Raw genomic sequence first — 18,414 nt, 5'->3', positions numbered from 1 at the left:
CTTAAAGCGGGTATTCCCCATTGGGTGAGAAGAGTCGTTTGTGTTCAGCCAGCCCATTACGGGGGCGTGCAGTATCTTCAGCCGGTCACGTTATGCATATTGAGATGTTACTGCCGTGATAGATATAACAACCGGATATGCATCCATATAGATATGGGGCAAACTAAATGACTTGTTTTGGTGGACATGTCCTCATTATTCCTTAGCTCGGCCACCAAGCGAGACGTGTGTCAGCCGAGGGTTATTTCTTGTAAGGGAGAGACAGTGCCGCGTAATGAATGAGACACTGACCTAGCTTTATATTTATCTTAGGTTTGAAATGTTTATAGATGTATTGCTTAACGCTTTTCATATGATATTGCTGTGACATTTAAATAAGTAAGGACCTATCACTTGAATCACTATATGATGGACCAGACGTACGACTGGGAAGAGCTGAAGTGGAAAACCAAGGCAATAGCGGTCATTTGTCCGTCATCTTTCCTGTTCTTCTTCCTGGTCAAGCGACTGGTCAAGGCGTACGGCATTCCGCGTGCGTGTGCCGCCATTCCAAACCGCTGGAGTAACTACGCGACGTCATGTTTTCACGCGCTGGTTTGCGGGGTGGCCGCACTGGCGATGTAAGTATCATGAAGGTAACCTGAATTAGATTAAATGCAAAAGGAAAAAAATGAAAATCGGTAGTACAGCTATTCCGTTAAAAAGCAAGGAGTGGAACTGGGTCCATATTCCCCTTAATTGTTCAGTGTTTGCGTGTTTGAGAGAGAGAGAGAGAGAGATGTTGGGCTACATTTAAAGCAAAGTCACCAGATTTTCCATAGACAACGCTGATGTCAACACTTCTACACTACTGCTATTCCTTTTGTCAGGCAGAGAAAATTAAGTGGTTTTTCGTATAGGGGTCATCCATCTTTATCATCATTTTCACGAGTATACAAACCGTACGCTGGGTGGGGGAGGGGATGAGATAAAATGCCATCTTTAGGCCCTTTGAAAATAATAAAAAATAATGATCCAAATTGCCGACAAAGGTCCTCACTTTTAGCTTTTCATCTTGTTTTTCAATTTCCGTTTTATATGAATTTTATATTTATATATTAATGGCTGAATAAACTCTTATCTTATCTTATCTTATCTTGTTTTCTCTGAAGGGAGGGAGAGATCTCGAAAAAAGTCTACTCTGTCTTCATGGTGTAGGCTCAGAAAATAATGATAAAAGTAGCTGACTCTAAATTCATCATTTTCATTTATTTACTTTCCAGCGTTCTGACGGGGGATGGGTGGATGGAAAGCAGCCCGCAGTCTTTTTATCTACACTGCGTTGCCGCAGGTAAGAATATGACATCGTAATTAACATTGAGAGTAACTTTGAGAATGTAATGGCAGAATTAGGGATGTCCACAGCGTTTACGGAGATGACTAAAAATGCCTAGAGACAGCAATTTCAAAGTTGGGGGGGGGGGGTCTTAAAAGTAAATACTTATAAAAGTTATCTTTTTAAATTATTCATCTCCACGCGTTGGCCTTCCAATACAGGGTAAGTTATTAATTGTACCACCAGCGTTAGCGCTGGCGGTACACATGGTTTCGGTCCCGTCCGGATCGTTCCGCCGGCTCCGCCGGACGGCTACCGTTACCGCTTCTCCTCCTAGACGGTAAGGGCCCCCGTACCCATCTCATGGATTTAGGTCACCTATAATCTCAACTCGTTCCACGTAAAATTTGGGCTTTGTCGGTATTGGGGTCTGGGTGTGGCACTCATTACAATGCACCCTTGTCTAAAAATGGCAAAATTAAATGCTAATTATCTACCCTACGGAAGGAGTTATGGGAAAAATGTCTATAGACGGCTTTCCAAAAGTCATATGTGTAGATTTCAAATATACCCTTGGATTTGACCTTTGACCTTTACTTCAAGGTCAAATGGGCCAAAATTTTCAAAAAAAAATGAAATTTTTTACGAAAAAAATTTTTTTTTCCCTGTTATTCAGACACTACACAGACTTAACCAATAATATTATTGGAAAGTGTTACCCTTCCGGTCATCTTTCATCTCCATGAATTTGGGGTTAATCGGTGCATTTTCACGGGAGTAGCGGCCATAAGATACCGAAACTGAAAATGTCTCTAATTCGGGAACCGTTAATGCTAGAGACCCATTCTTTTTTGCATTTTGTAGAGCATGTAAAGCCCAACACTGAAGGTGGTCTCGGTTTTTTTGTATTCCATACGGTTTTCGAGTTACGCTGTATCAAAAAGTACATATTGGTGGTAAAAGCAAAATGTGCAGTACGGTAATGGATAATAAATTTTGAACTCTGGAAAAATAAAACATAAGGCTTGGCAAAGCAGACAACTTGTGTTCAAAAATGACATTATTTCATCAAATTTGAACTTCTGAAACTTCATAGCACCTCCTATTTCAAGAATTTTGACCAAAATGACATTTTCTTTATTTTAATTAATTTTTTCTGTACGAAATTCAAGGCACATTATGGTAACTCCAAAATTATAACATTTAGTCCCTTATATCTCCAAAACTGGCAGAGATAGGTCCATAGTTACTATTGAAGTTGAATAGGAAGTCATTTACTGGCATTCTTACTGTGACCTTGAAATTGACCTTTGACCTACTTTTCACCATGAACTGAACTTTGCAAATTTTGCTTCCCTTTTTTCTCCAAAACTGGCAGAGATAGGTCCATAGTTACTATTGAAGTTGAATAGGAAGTCATATACTGGCAATCTAAATGTGATCTTAAAATTGACCTTTGACCTACTTTTCACCATGAACTGAACTTTGCAAATTTTGCTTCCCTTTTATCTCCAAAACTGGCAGAGATAGGTCCGTAGTTACTCTTGAACTTGAATAGAAAGTCATATACTGGCAATCTAAATGTGACCTTGAAATTGACCTTTGACCTACTTTTCACCATGAATTGAACTTTGCAAATTTTGCTTTCCTTTTATCTCCAAAACTGGCAGAGATAGGTCCGTAGTTACTATTGAACTTGAATAGGAAGTCATATACTGGCAATCTATATGTGACCTTAAAATTGACCTTTGACCTACTTTTCACCATGAATTGAACTTTGCAAAATTTTCTTCCCTTTTATCTCCAAAACTGGCAAAGATAGGTCCATAGTTACTATTGAACTTGAATAGGAAGTCATATACCGGCAATCTAAATGTGACCTTAAAATTGACCTTTGACCTACTTTTCACCATGAATTGAACTTTGCAAATTTTCTTCCCTTTTATCTCCAAAACTGGCAGAGATAGGTCCGTAGTTACTATTGAACTTGAATAGGAAGTCATATACCGGCAATCTATATGTGACCTTAAAATTGACCTTTGACCTACTTTTCACCATGAATTGAACTTTGCAAATTTTGCTTTCCTTTTATCTCCAAAACTGGCAGAGATAGGTCCGTAGTTACTATTGAACTTGAGTAGGAAGTCATATACTGGCAATCTAAATGTGACCTTAAAATTGACCTTTGACCTACTTTTCACCATGAACTGAATTTTGCAAATTTTGCTTTCCTTTTATCTCCAAAACTGGCAGAGATAGGTCCGTAGTTACTATTGAACTTGAGTAGGAAGTCATATACTGGCAATTTAAATGTGACCTTAAAATTGACCTTTGACCTACTTTTCACCATGAACTGAACTTTGCAAATTTTGCTTTCCTTTTGTCTCCAAAACTGGCAGAGATAGGTCCATAGTTACTATTGAACTTGAGTAGGAAGTCATATACTGGCAATCTAAATGTGACCTTAAAATTGACCTTTGACCTACTTTACACTATGAACTGAATTTTGCAAATTTTGCTTTCCTTTTATCTCCAAAACTGGCAGAGATAGGTCCGTAGTTACTATTGAACTTGAATAGAAAGTCATATACTGGCAATCTAAATGTGACCTTAAAATTGACCTTTGACCTACTTTTCACCATAAACTGAACTTTGCAAATTTTGCTTCCCTTTTATCTCCAAAACTGGCAGAGATAGGTCCATAGTTACTATTGAACTTGAATAGGAAGTCATATACTGGCAATCTAAATGTGACCTTAAAATTTACCTTTGACCTACTTTTCACCATGAACTGAACTTTGCAAATTTTGCTTTCCTTTTGTCTCCAAAACTGGCAGAGATAGGTCCATAGTTACTCTTGAACTTGAATAGGAAGTCATATACTGGCAATTTACTGTGACCTTGAAATTGTGAAAATTATTTTGTGTATGTGGGGGTCTATACGAATGCGCTTGCTCCAGCTGGTGGTACAATATTCGGAGGCGGTATCGCCTCTCTGATCCTCTAGTTAATTGTATGTGTTCATTATTATTTATTACGCCTGACAGTTTGGTTCCCACATGCGTCGCACACGTATGTTTTGACTATTTACCTTCTAACGACCTTCAAAACAAGCAAAACTCCCAATACTACAATGGCTGTTTTAATTTTTAAAAAATACAGACAAAAAGTCGTTTTTTTTTTTAATCAGACCGCACATGACATTCTCCTTAATTTAGGCAAGCACCAAGAGTGGGAAGCAAGCTTAAGGCGGGTTTAAGATATTTAAATACTAAATGATAACCCCCATAATTGCTTCATAGCAATTACATGTAGGCCTAATTATGTTTTGTTTTTTGTTTTTTTCGGATTTCCAGGATATTTTGCTTACGATACCCTAGACATGTGGATTAGTGATGAACCAATAGGGAGCACTGATATGTACGCTCACCATGTGCTGGTAAGATTCAAATTCCCCCTCCTCCTCCTCTCTCTCTCTCTCTCTCTCTCTCACACACACACACACACACACACACACACTTAAAAACACCAGATTAATCAACGTTATAGGCCTATTTTAATATTTTCATGCGTGTTGATATCACAACCACCCGGTTATAAGTTAAGAACATTTAATTTCTCATGTGAGGTCTAAGTATGTCGAATTAAACGATTAAATTAATTTAAATTAAATGATAATACAATTTATAACTGTGACTTCACTGGATCTATATATTTGTCTTGCAAAGCAAATTACCAAAACGATAGCAGTTGCATTTTCTTCTTTCAATCTTTTTTCCAGATATTTTTCTTCATCACGATAACACAACTACCGCCATGCGGCAGAATAAACGTTTACTGTGCCATAGACTACCTAAGCGAGCTTTCCAATGTCTTCCTGCACGCCAGAAAACTACTGTCTCTTCTAGGGAAACGAGGAACGGCTGTTTATCTCAATATCAACATCTTATACTTTGGTAGGTACTTATGTCTATCACGTGTTTTTTTTCCTTGTTGTTTCCAATTAAAAATATTCGAAAAACGGAATGTGAAATGGTCGGTTAATTTCTTTTCTTCCGCGAACCCCATCTTCTCTCTCTCTTTTTTCTTAATTACCAACTTGATACATCTTGGGAAAAGGCCCAACCCTGTTTATTCAGGACCAAAACTTAAATGCCGATGATGATGATGATGATGATGTTCTCTAATGTAAACTTGGGGACGTGGAGCGTCTTTCTTGACAATCCGGTTAATTCCACCTTTACTGATAATGACAACCGCAGAATATTAAAAAATACTACCATCTGATATCAGCCCCCCTCCCCAAATATTATACAGAATCACACTGTGAAAATCCACGTTCATATAGCCTTGCCCTTTGTCATCTGTCATATTATATTCCCCGTCTTTTCCTAAATGTTCGTTTTTAATATTTCAGTGTCATTTTTCGTCTTCCGATTCATCCCGCAAATGCTGATGTTTGTAATGATGCACGTGGACCTGTGGAACTCCAAACTTTCTTTGTTCTGTTACCTCATCGTCATCCCCCAGCAGTCGTTGCTGGTCATCATCGGTTCCCACGTGGCCTACAAAATAACGATGAGGACAATTGGCGGGAAACACGCTGCCCGGAAACCGACTGGCGTGTCACGTGATGGAGATCCGTCTGTCGAGAAGCAAGAATGAGCCAAATTTGACAGTCAGACGAATAAAAACCTGCACCTTTACTGACAACTAATATGTCTCATTCAAAAACATTTTGAGTAATAATTTATCATACTGTGAAAATGTCTGTTGCATATTTGATTTTGCCCTTATAGAAAGAAAAGACAATACAGCTCGTAGTATAGGGGAGACCGGGGCTAGTTGGACCCCGGGTTAAGTTGGCCCCCCGTCATTTTATGAAAAAGTAACTACGAGGTTAAGAAATTGGCCACATACTCTTGTAAAGTAACCGTAGCCTACAATGCTAAGGAAGTGTCGGCCGTTAAAAAGTTTTAATTAAGCGGTGAGTCCAAATAAACTTTTTTTGCACCTAAAAGTAATTGGTGAAATTGACAAAGCTTGCCAGTGTTTACCGTCTGATTGATTTTTTTTTAATTTGCTCTCTGGTGTCTTTTCGAAAATTTATATTAGAAATGTTCTGTTGATTGTATGTATTAGAAAGTAAATCCATTGGACTTTCCTCAGAAAAACATTTATTTTGCCTTAATTCATTGTAAGGTGATTTTATTGTATTTATAATGTTATATGTGGCCCCAAGGGGATTTTCCACCGCTCCCATTGTTGAAACAAACTCAATGGTTTAAAACTGAATTTGTTACTTTCTTTTAAAACGAAAATTTATTATTCGTTTTCATTCATTAAAAACCTGCTTTATAACATTATTAATTTATTCTTAATTAAAGCAAAACAAATTTTATTGATAGATTTTTTGGTTCTTGCAACACATACCCCCCCCCCCCCACACACACACACACACACACACAACGTGACGTACGGAAACCTCAATAAATCTGCCTCATTTGAACTATTTATTCATCAAAGACTCTCAAAAATCAATTTAATAAATTAAAAATGTATAAAAATGTATTTCAAGGCGTTTACATGGGATATATACTTCATTTTTGTATAGGGGGGCCAACTTGCCCCGACCCTGGGGCCAACTTGCCCCGTGGCGGGGCAAGTTGGCCCCCTTGACATCAACTGCGCTTTTTGTCAAATTGTGACCCATCTGGCATTATATTTGAAAAATAATGGCGTTGCATACGTAGCTTAGTTCATGGGGCTTACTTTGAAACCGGTTTTGTTACTCTAACCCATTCCTAGTTGGCTCTACAAGGTCAAAAGTGTCTAACTGGGCCAACTAGCCCCGGTCTCCCCTATTGGCAAAAACGAATAATGTCAAGTTAACGTTACTATAGGCAGGATGCGTGCCTGCGTATCTGCTATGAAGGTGCAATCTGACAAACCTGGCTTTCATATCAAAATATGGACTGTCATTCGGCCAATCAAGCTGACATAAAATTACAAAAACGTAAACCTGATTGTAGTAATTTATTATAATTTGAACTAGATGCATTTATACATAAGGACAACTGTGTCACATTGGTCAGATTTCAGCAGACCATAGCGAGTGGATTGTAAAACATTGTAAAACAGATTGGAATTTCCTTGTGAAATATCAATATAAAGAGTATATATAGCGTTACTGAAATAAATCTACAAATTCTTAATGGGTACAAACTTTGGAAAGACTCGGTATTCTATTTTTGACACTCTACAGGCATCAAAAAGTTCGCATGAATGCCAAACTATTGAAAAACACATTTACAAAAGATGGCAGTCTTCCTTCATATCTCTTATGAACACTGCTGTTGCTATATCATAACCCATCTCTCTCTCTCTCTCTCTCTCTCACGCACACACACACACACACACACACGTTTAAGGCTTTCACAGACCTTAACTAACCCATTCTGCTACAAACGGACATGTAACACTGATAGACACAACAACACGCTACCCCCCTCCCCCATGACAAAAAAAAAAAAAAAAAAAAAAAAAAAAAGAAAAAAAAGAAATGCAGCTGTTCCTGAAAGTCCGACACATGTGGAAAGGCCAGTTCATTGACACCGGTCACCAAATCCAAACCAATTCTAAACTGGTTGTGAATTGCATACACCAGCTGACTTTCAGCTATATATATATATATATATATATATATATATATATATATATATATATATATATACTTCCTAGAGTTTGTTTTAAGATGATTTTAACCTAAATAGTTCTGGAAATGGTCACAGTCACTGAATCACTAGAGAACTAATTGTCACAACAAGTGGTCATGGTAACTGAATCAAGTCAACCCTTGTTGCCATAGTTACATAATTCAAAGTGGTTGTCACAGTAAATCAATTTGATAAGAGCTGGTGTCCATAGCAACTATATATTAAGTTCATAACTGGTGCCCATAGCAACTGAATCTTTTAAGAACTTTAAGCTGCTGTAACAGAGTTGGTTTACAACTGGTAGCCATAGTAACCGAGTCTGTTTACAACTGTTGGCCATAGCAACTACTTGGTATACATGACTTTAGAACTATTAGCCTTGGTAGCCTACAGTTTAGAACTGGTTTAATGTGTAACTGGTGTCTAGCAACCTGCCCACCATTATATGATAATTCTAGAGTTCATCATGTGGCTTGTTGTTGACAACAAAGGAATGTAAGGTCTCCAGATCTCTGGGTCCTGTGTGTTCTCCTTTCTTCTCTCCTTCATGAAACAGAGTCAGAGTAGGATAGCCGCGCACCTGAGGCATGAAAAGAAGAAAAAAACTCTCAAATTCATTGTGCTAAATGGTGGAATATCATCAATGCATTAATAACTTCATGTGAATCCATTACAATGATGATGTATTAATATACCTACAATTTTAGATTTGAAGTCATAAGTATAATTTTTACCAATAACACGAAGGCAAAAAGGGGTATATCAGGACTTTTAATATAAAAACATAAAAAAAAATATTCAGCTGTGCAATATGAAAAAAGCACCATAAAAATAAAGAAATATTGGAGGCACTAGTAAACAACAATTCAAGTTTACCGACTGACTGAAGTAAACCACTACTTTATTCTTAACAATCATGCAGTTTTCACAGTATTCATCTTACCCCATGCTTTAAACAAAGGTTCCCATATTGTGTACAATCTACTTTGACTATCTTTATATTGGGCTGATCAGAAAACTTCTTGGAAAGATCATCCCAGGTTGGGGCCAGGCGTTTACAGTGACCACACCTGAAGGAAAATGACAAATTTTATAAATTTATAAATATTATAAAGGTTCTGTATTTTCTAAATTTCTTTCTGTATTTTCTCTCTCTCTCACCCTCTTTCTCTCTCTTTCTCTCTCTCTCTCTCTCTCTGTCTCTCTCTCTGTCTACCTCTCTACCTGTCTGTCTATTCACTCTTACTCTCTCTCTTTTCTTTTCAAACCAGTTACCTTTGCCTTCACTTGATGAACAATATGACGGGTGCTTAGACTTACCACGGTGCATAAAATTTGACAAAAGTTGTTCCTGTTGCTATGGTTTCTTCAAAATTATCATCTCCCACTGCTTGTGCCACCACCTAGCATTCAAATAATAACAATGAAAACATAATGTAATGAAGCAAACAAAAAGAAATAAATTTTTATTCATATTTTTTAAAGCAATACAAAATTTTTGGGAAAAATCAAGAAATTTCATGAAAAACAAGTTTTGCAGACAAAAGTGAGAGTCTGAATTTAAAACATTTATAAGAAAATTTACTAAAAGTATTTTTGAAACAGCAAGTACTGCTTACTGTAACAGTTGTCAGATGACTTATCAGAAAAATACTTCAAAGTGAGAGAGAGAGAGAGAGAGAGAGAGAGAGAGAGACTCACATTGGGCTCAGTATGATCCGTAGGTACACTGTCTGGAATTTTGCCATCAACACTCCCATCCTTGTCAGCAGATTTCTCCTTCATTCTTGACACAAACTGTTTCAGATCTTTGTGTGTTCTGGCTCCATCATAGGTATCCAGCTAAATGATATAATATAGATGTCCATATATATATATTTTACATATTTTCAACTAAAAAAAAACAATGAAAAGGTACCCATCTGTTTTTTTTTTTTTTTTTAATTCAACAAACTAAGTAATCAGAAAACTTTTACACATTTTAAAATTGACAATAAATGATTGAAAGGTGTCCATCTTTTTTTGAACTAACACAGATATGATCAAATAAACACAACAAAAAACAATTCTCATTGATAAACAAGACATGCCAATATAATTTTACAAATAATTAAATATGGCAGGAAGGAGGGAGGAATAAAGAGCCAAACTCTCCACAGAGGTGTTGGAGATGATTTGTCATACAAATTGTGTTGGAGAAGATGTCCAGCTAACACACTTTTATCAAGGAGATGAGTTTTCATACAAATTGTGTTAGAGAAGATGTCCAGCTAACACACTTCATCAAGGAGATGAGTTTTCATACAAATTGTGTTAGAGGAGATGTCCAACTGACACACTCTATCAGGGAGATGATTTGTCACAAAAATTGTGTTAGAGAAGATGCCCAGCTAACACACTTCATCAGGGACATAAGTTTTCATACAAATTATGTTAGAGAAAATGCCCTGCTAACACATTCTATCAGGAAAGAAGCAACACAGTACCTTGACTCCATTGTGGTACCATAGCAATGTGGGATATCCCTTGATGTCTGCCTTCTGACACACAACATTGTGTGCTGTGCAGTCAACCTATAGCAAACAAATGAATATAAAACAAGTCAGATAAAGCTGATATATGGACAGACAATCTTTAATCAGGGATGAAGGAAGACCTTCAAAAAGAAAAAAATCTTGAGAAAATTCAAGAAACAAAGGCACACTGCTCTATTTGGTATTAGAAAGGAACCTGCCTCATTTATATTTAAAGATGCTCGGCAAATTTGAAGTAAGACAAAAATACACCACTTATAAGATGAACATGGCAAAAAACATGCAAAAAAAAATAATAAAGAAATAGATAAATTTTGAAAAGATTTGTAAAGGTTTGAAGAGACTAAATAATACTCCCTTTTACAAAATTGTTTCAACCTGTTTAAGTGCTTTAGAGAAATTCAACTACGTTCTTTTCCTTAGACAAAAAATAACACGTGTTCAGCATACCTTTGCTATGGTGACCGTTTCATCATGCTCAAACGTTCGCGCAAGCTCTTCCCAAACAGGTGCCAGACGCTTGCAATGGCCACACCATGGGGCATAAAATTTCACAAAATGGTGTCCTAGTCCAATCTTATCCTGGAAGTCATCTGTTGTTAATTCAACTAAACTTTTCTTTGGCTCTGGTGGTTTTGGGGCTTCAGCCTTTAAAATAAAACAAAATACTGTATAAGTTTAAGTATTCTATCCAGAAAAGAGAGTGTAGCAGCAATTAGTGCCAAAATCTGTTAAGAATGCCTTCAGTTCATTAGTACCAGTCTGTGCCATAATCATTTCAGCTTACAAGGCATTCCGACCACCACATTCCCAAAATCTACTGGTTTGAATCAGGATTCACTAGTCCAGATAAAAAAAATTTAACATTATAAGGTTGAACAATTCTAAAATCTACTGGCTTACAGCAGAAACAGAGGAGAGAAACTGAATAAATCCATAAATATGTTTTACTACAATGTACTGCAGCTTAAGTTTCACTGCCCTATACTGCTGGCTAATGTATATTAATGACTATCTTTTCAATGGGTAAAAATTCATTAAAACATCATATTTCTATGTAGCGTCTGTGGTGCTTAAATTTACCATATAGAATAAAACTTAAGGGTGGCTAGCTTTTTCGTTTGTATTGCTATCACTCAGTAGGAATGTTTTAACTTAAAATCAAAACTGTATAACTTCATAAAATGCAAAATTTGTAAAATCCACAATTTTCTCCAGTTGAAAAGCATGAATCATTACCGAAAACAGGCTAATAAAATAACGCAGTGTTGTATAATAATTAATAATCTTACTACTTCTCCAGCCAGCTGTTCTGTTATGAAGGCCTCCAGTTCTGACAGGTCCCTCTTCCCCTTGTATCGTACTGAAGATGTGGCGGAGGCAGAACCAAAAAACTTCAGTCTGCAAAGAAATATTGAGTTTCTTAGGCAGGTTATTGAGATGAAAATAAAATATTAGAAAACTTATTAAAACAAAACTGATACTTCTTCCCTCAGTGGGTCTATAACCAAGAAATAAAAATATGATAATCATTATAATACCTATTTCTTACAATAATAATAATAATTCAACTGATATATCTCCAACATCAGTAATGGGTCTAGACAAACATTTCCTTCACCTCTAAATTCCCCCATTTATTCATCAATTATATATTAAAACCAGCAGCTTTCTCAACATTCTACCATTAGTCTAGTGGGATTTCCACAAAAGATGAATAGTAGGGGCATTTTGGGGTAAAAGTTGGGAACTAGGCTTATTGGCATAATTTTGGGATGCTGAATCCGATTAACCCGGTTCCCAAGCGAAATTTTGCGTTTTTAACGGTCTAATTTGCAAAAAAACAAAATGGCCGCCAGATTTCCTATTTTCTGCAATATCTCTGGAACTAGACAGGCAAATATGACAAATGAAGTGTCTTTACCTATATTTTCGGGGTCGAGGAACATTATTAAGATGTTTCTGTTAAAATTAGATTTACGCAATTTTCCTAAATATGCAAATTAGGATCGCCATTACTGATAAACCGTTTTACTTCTGTATCTCTATAACTAGGCAAGCAAACATGACAAATGAAGTGTCTACACCTATGTTCTCAGGGTCAGGGAATGTGATAAATCAGATGTCTTGTCTGATGGGTAGCACTGACTTTGTGAATCGTGTCCGAGTAGCACCTTTTATTGTTTCTTCCCTGTATCTGTCAAACACAAGTCAATCTGGTGATAGTTAGAACCTGCCTTCAGAACTGCTCTTACGTTAACTAGGCAAGCAAACATGATATATGAAGTGCCCACACCTATGTTTTCAGCGTTAGGGAAAGTGGTTAAGACATTTTCACTATAATCAAATCAGCAATGAGTGCTACACTGTGACACTGTAGCAATTATTCGAATCTGAATTGAATTTCCCAATTAAATACTGCGCTGCCATTGGGATGTGAACATATTGGATCACACAACTGCCCCTTTTACCTAGATTTAAAAAAAGATTTCCTTATTAATGCAATGGAGGGATTTGCTGAATCAAGTAATTCATGTGATGCAATGTACGGACTTGACATTTAAATGGAGTTTTTTTTTCAAACATATTTTCTTTGATTTTTTCCCATATATTATTGATGGATGAAAAACACTTGTTATCATGTTCCATATGGCTTTAATAAATCAACCCGTGTGAATACATCATCAAAAATTTAATTTAAATACGTATTCAAATCAGCGTTATAAACAGCGCATGGATAATTTTACAGCTGATAACAACAAGGTATTAAATACTTATGAACTCGATATTATCAAGAATATCAGTTGGTAAGGATTTTCTCAACAGAGTCATCAAGACAAATGTGAAAAATGGGAACTGATAAGAACGCGTGCAGCCTCTTCTAGCTGCAACCAGAGCCCTCACTCGGCGAGGGATCCATGCAGAGAGGTTTCTGAGAGTTTGATCCAGTATTGTGTTACACGCATTAGTCAGAGCTTGCCTAAGCGTGTGCCGATTTGTTGGCTGGACGGGTAAGCTCTTGATTCTGCTAGCGATTTATGCCCACAGGTTTTCTATAGAATTCATGTCAGGGGAATTCCGTCGGCCAAAGCAACTGGTTTACCTCTTGGTTTTGCAGAAAAGCAGTTATTGCATGGGCACGGTGTGGTCGGGCATTGTCATCTTGCAGGATGAAGTTGTCCTGGAAGTACCTTCTTGCAAATTGCAAGCAAGTATTTTCTAAAATGTCCCTTTATTTTATCTGGTTAAGGTTTCCATCAATTGTCACCAATAGTGTTTTGGCTCCAGTGTGGAAACCGGCCCAGACACAGATACTGCCACGGCCACAAGTCACTGTAGTGTGACACAATCCTCGTGCAGTAACTCGTCTGAAAGCCTACTGACTGATTCAGCCATCACGGTGGTGGAACTAAAACCCTGCTTCATCTGTAAAAATCTACATGAACCCAGTGCTGTGCCTGGAACCGCAAATGGTGTCTAGCCCACCACAGACGCAGACGTTGGTGTTGCTCTGTTAATAGAGGTAACCAACTAAAAGTAGACTTGCATTCACTAGAGCTCTAGAAACATGCTTTTGAATGGTAATTTGCCACTCATTTTTTTACAGCAAGAGTTGTATTTGTCCGGTTGTTGCGACATAACCGCAGAAGCAAGCGGTCTTCCCTTCTGGTGGTGACTTTAGGACGTCCTGGCCGTGGTCTCTGTGTTAATGCACCAGTCTGGGCGTGTTTCTGTAAGACGTTAGAAACTGCTCCCTGGGACACATGCAGCTTTCTGGCAATAGCAGTTTGCTTCAGTCCATTCTGGCATAATGCAACAATGGTGTGGCAAGTTGCTGCCGTTAGTTCACATACCGTAAGGTCAGCTAACAGTCTGCAAAATATCAAACTATTTGACTGGATGTTGCCGAAATATAGAGACTTATTCCGCAGAACTGCTGCCCTTTTATACGCATTCTGTAACCAGCCAAAGAGGACTGCTCAGAGAAACTGCCACATATTACGTAATATAACCGCGCTTCAGAGAAAGCAGCCTAATGAACAATAACCAACACACCTGGCTACACATATACCTGATCACAATTGTCGTATATGATCAATTTTTCTCAAAAAGTTTACTTATTATCAACACTTTGCTTTTGAACTAAAATATTCCATATTAAATGTCAATATGTATGTGTATACTTTAAGTACACGATGACATCTCACCTCATCCATTTCAGTGATTTTTCCATTAGCTTATTACTAGGTTATCCGTTGGTATCGTTTCATTTTAATTAACAAAATTTCTTGAATTTTAACTTTAATCTTCTGATATTCTATTGATTCCAATTAAATGATTGACGATACGGAAAACATTTCTGTGTTAATAGCAAGTCTGAGCAGTTTCTCAAGCTTCTAAACGATTTCTTTGAGACCAAATCTGTAACAGAAAGGTTAACAGAAGACGTATTCTGCCCTGATGAAATTAAACTGATTGACTCCTAACCAAGTGGCGGATTTAGAGGGAGTGGGATCAAGGGGGCCCTGACCCCCCCCCCCCTTCCTTTGAATTCTGGTCCCCCTCTTGAAACTATAATTTTGACTAGCTGAATCATACAGTAGTTGTAAACCATACCAAATGGCACCGTTTGCCCTCTTAAATACCAAAATTGTTCGTGACCCTTCAACAGGCCCCTAACCCGTTGCCAAGTGTGTGTGTGTGGGGGGGGGGGGGGGGGGGGGGAGGCTTTGCATCCGCGGACTCCCCCCTTCAAATAATCCTGGATCCGCCTCTGCTCACCTTGCCTTATAATTGATTGGCAAGCACTGATGATTTCACTGGGAAAGCCTGACAATGCAGTGACCTTTGGTAGTTTGGCTGACACGTACGTAAGGTTCTAACTATCAGCAGATTGACTAGTGTTTGACAGATACAGGGAAGAAACAATAAAAGGTGCTACTCGGACACGATTCACAAAGTCAGTGCTACCCATCAGACAAGACATCTGATTTGTCACATTCCCTGACCCTGATAACATAGGTGTAGACACTTCATTTGTCAAGTTTGCTTACCTAGTTACAGAGATACAGAAGTAAAACGGTTTTTCAGTAATGGCGATCCTAATTTGCATATTTAGGAAAATTGCGTAAATCTAATTTTAACAGAAACATCTTAATAATGTTCCTCGACCCCGAAAATATAGGTAAAGACACTTCATTTGTCATATTTGCCTGTCTAGTTCCAGAGATATTGCAGAAAATAGGAAATCTGGCGGCCATTTTGTTTTTTTGCAAATTAGACCGTTAAAAACGCAAAATTTCGCTTGGGAACCGGGTTAAACGGATTCAGCATCCCAAAATTATGCTAATAAGCCTGGTTCCCAACTTTTACCCCAAAATGCCCCTTGCCTCTTATGCAGAGCCTTTTTTCAAAAATCTCGCTAGACTACATTTAACATTCTGATGGAAATTGATCTGCATAATAATGTTATTCATGATAGTGAAGTTTTAAAACTTCATGATGATGCTTTCAATCACAGTGTATACACTGAACAGTTTTAAAACTTCAATATCATGGACTACCACTCTATACTTAAAACAGGAGGAGGCTGTACAAAATGGAGAAATAACCCCACATAATAATAATGTAGCTATAATAATACACATACGTTGGATAAGCTTTGACTTCCTGGTCGGAGCAGAGGGCAGTCTCGGCAGTGCAGTCCACCTTGGCTATCAGTACCTCCGCACTGGACGGGTCAGTGTTGAACTTGACGGCCAGCTCGTCCCATACTGGACTGAGACGCTGGCAGTGACCGCACCTGTTAACGATTAATTAATGGATTCAATCAAAGGGATGACAGTCTGATATTGTAGACAGGCCTGTAGCCCGCAATTTCAAGGAAGAGTTCTTTTTTTTTTTTTTGTTACTGTGGACCGTTTACCATGAAACCTTTTTGTAATTAGATCAATTTTTATCTGGAGTGGGCCTTTTTGGCAAAAAGGGTGGTTCTTTTGAAACCTTGAAACAGGCTAAGGGCCTGGTAAATGACAAATATGTTCAAAATTTTTTTATTTTCTAACTAGCACCTGGTTAAGCATACTTGAAACTGATGAAATGACCTGTAGTCAGCAGTTTGACAGGGGTGGGGGGATATTTTTTACCCCCTAAGTTGACCCGACCTGAGAAATGGCATATAACCTTGATCAAATTATGATCCAATCTGATTTGAAATCTACACTGAAGATAAAACTAGTTCCTGTATGCAAGGCAGTTTACAAGTAATAAGAAGCTGAGCTGATAAAGTAGACTACATTATTTATAATCACCACAAATCATCACACTAATGCCCTCATAGTCCAGAATATGAATATAGCATGGAATCTAATGTTCACCAGTTGTACAATACACAACTTATCATAAGTGTGCCCTGAGTGTCAGGGCATTATAAAGCTGAAATCTAGAACTTAGGGTACTTATATGTGAAGCAATATATAATACATACTAGTAGTTTATTATCATCATCCACACATTAACATATTAAAATATTTTAAGAAAGCTGCAAGTCTATGAACATTCCATACTGAAGGTGAAAGATCACCATGACTGTGCTTACTGACCTCACAGTTTACAGTTGTCCATCTTTAATGTACTAGTACAGTTACTTTATTATGCTAATTTCTATTCTATTACTTGCACTCAATTTGCTTTTCATTTCCTCATCCATTACTTTTTTCTTCCTATAATTCGACTTTATCATGTCTATTTTTTTTTTTTTTACTTCAGTTGTTTGTCTTATTCCCTCAACAAAAAGTCAACAAAAAAACTTGTTGATTGAGACTGGAGATATGCAGCAGAGTGAAACACATCAAGTTACTAGACATGCCAATGTTGGTTAGCCAAGCTTTGAGTGAAAAATTAAGATTTTATCTACACTCTACAAAATATTTCATATAGCACTGTATTTTTTATAACTCAGGGGGATAATCCTTCAGTCATGAGGTTACCTTTCAGTAGTTTCAATGAAACTACTAGTAATGAGTTAAAGGCCAAATAAAGGCAAATCTGTGTTTGGGGGTGGTTGACTCATTTCTTGGTTTATATATATATAATCAAAATAACTTGATCCAAGGATGGGCCTCTAGGGACGTATGTTTTGGCAGCACCCCTAGCTCTTCAAGAAAAAAAAAATCCCCCAGCTTGCAGACCATTCAATGATCTATCCCTGCACTTGGATTGGATGTTTTAGATACTTCAAATGGAAAGAAAATCTAAATTATTCATAATTGTGTTCCAATATCAGGTAATGTTAATTGAACTTTTTATTTATTTATTTATTTTAATTTAAAGTTTGAATTGGGTGGGATCAGTAACTGTTAGATTTCAGTGTTATTTAATTAGATATAACAATATGACTTTAGGGCATTTTCAAAAAGGCTCAGTATATATTTGTGTGATATAACCAAGCATACGGTTGGTGAAAAAATACCTAACAGTATCACTACGTACAGGTCCATTTCGACTCGAGCAAGTCATGTATGAGCCACCTGTCGACCAACTTACCACGGCGCGAAGAACATTATAAAATGCGCTTTCTGAGGAACCTTATCGTCAAACATCTCTTTGTTGTACTTAAAAGCCTTTGTCCCATGGTCATCGTCGGCAGAATTACTGGAAATCGCCAACAAGAGGCACACTAAGATTCCTCGAGAGACCGCCAGCGTCATGGTTGTAAAGAGGGGAGGAACGTTTACAGCATTCAGTTAGGCAGTATCGTAATTTCCGATTCAATGTAGTTAGGCAACAACTTTGTTTTTATCTAAATTGTGTAAGTTCTCCCATAACATATGTATTAGAAGTTACAATA

The 18,414-nt window shown here is 37.4% G+C and overlaps 2 protein-coding genes across 2 annotated transcripts; one reads left to right on the top strand and one right to left on the bottom strand.

Annotated features, from left to right (window-relative positions):
• The first annotated feature begins 37 nt into the window (after positions 1–37).
• LOC106174144 (TLC domain-containing protein 2) lies at positions 38–6,716 on the top strand. Its single transcript, XM_013555561.3, has 5 exons — positions 38–620; positions 1,263–1,330; positions 4,672–4,754; positions 5,097–5,271; positions 5,733–6,716. The coding sequence occupies exons 1-5, from the start codon at positions 406–408 to the stop codon at positions 5,978–5,980; spliced, it is 789 nt and encodes a 262-aa protein (XP_013411015.2). The 5' UTR covers positions 38–405; the 3' UTR covers positions 5,981–6,716.
• A 620-nt stretch (positions 6,717–7,336) lies between these two features.
• On the bottom strand, positions 7,337–18,385 carry LOC106174160 (thioredoxin domain-containing protein 5). The gene is made up of 9 exons (XM_013555581.3): positions 18,111–18,385; positions 16,216–16,368; positions 11,858–11,966; positions 11,016–11,213; positions 10,518–10,604; positions 9,733–9,873; positions 9,352–9,434; positions 8,975–9,101; positions 7,337–8,611 (listed from the first exon to the last, which is right to left on the bottom strand). Exons 1-9 carry the CDS (start codon positions 18,272–18,274, stop codon positions 8,486–8,488), a joined length of 1,188 nt encoding a protein of 395 aa, XP_013411035.2. The 5' UTR covers positions 18,275–18,385; the 3' UTR covers positions 7,337–8,485.
• Between the last annotated feature and the right edge of the window lie 29 nt (positions 18,386–18,414).

The sequence above is a fragment of the Lingula anatina genome, chromosome 8 (genome assembly GCF_051362555.1).
Source record: "Lingula anatina isolate TDL-2025a chromosome 8, LinAna3.0, whole genome shotgun sequence".
Taxonomy (NCBI): Eukaryota; Metazoa; Brachiopoda; class Lingulata; order Lingulida; family Lingulidae; genus Lingula; species Lingula anatina.
This window is presented reverse-complemented; position numbering and strand designations above follow the sequence as displayed.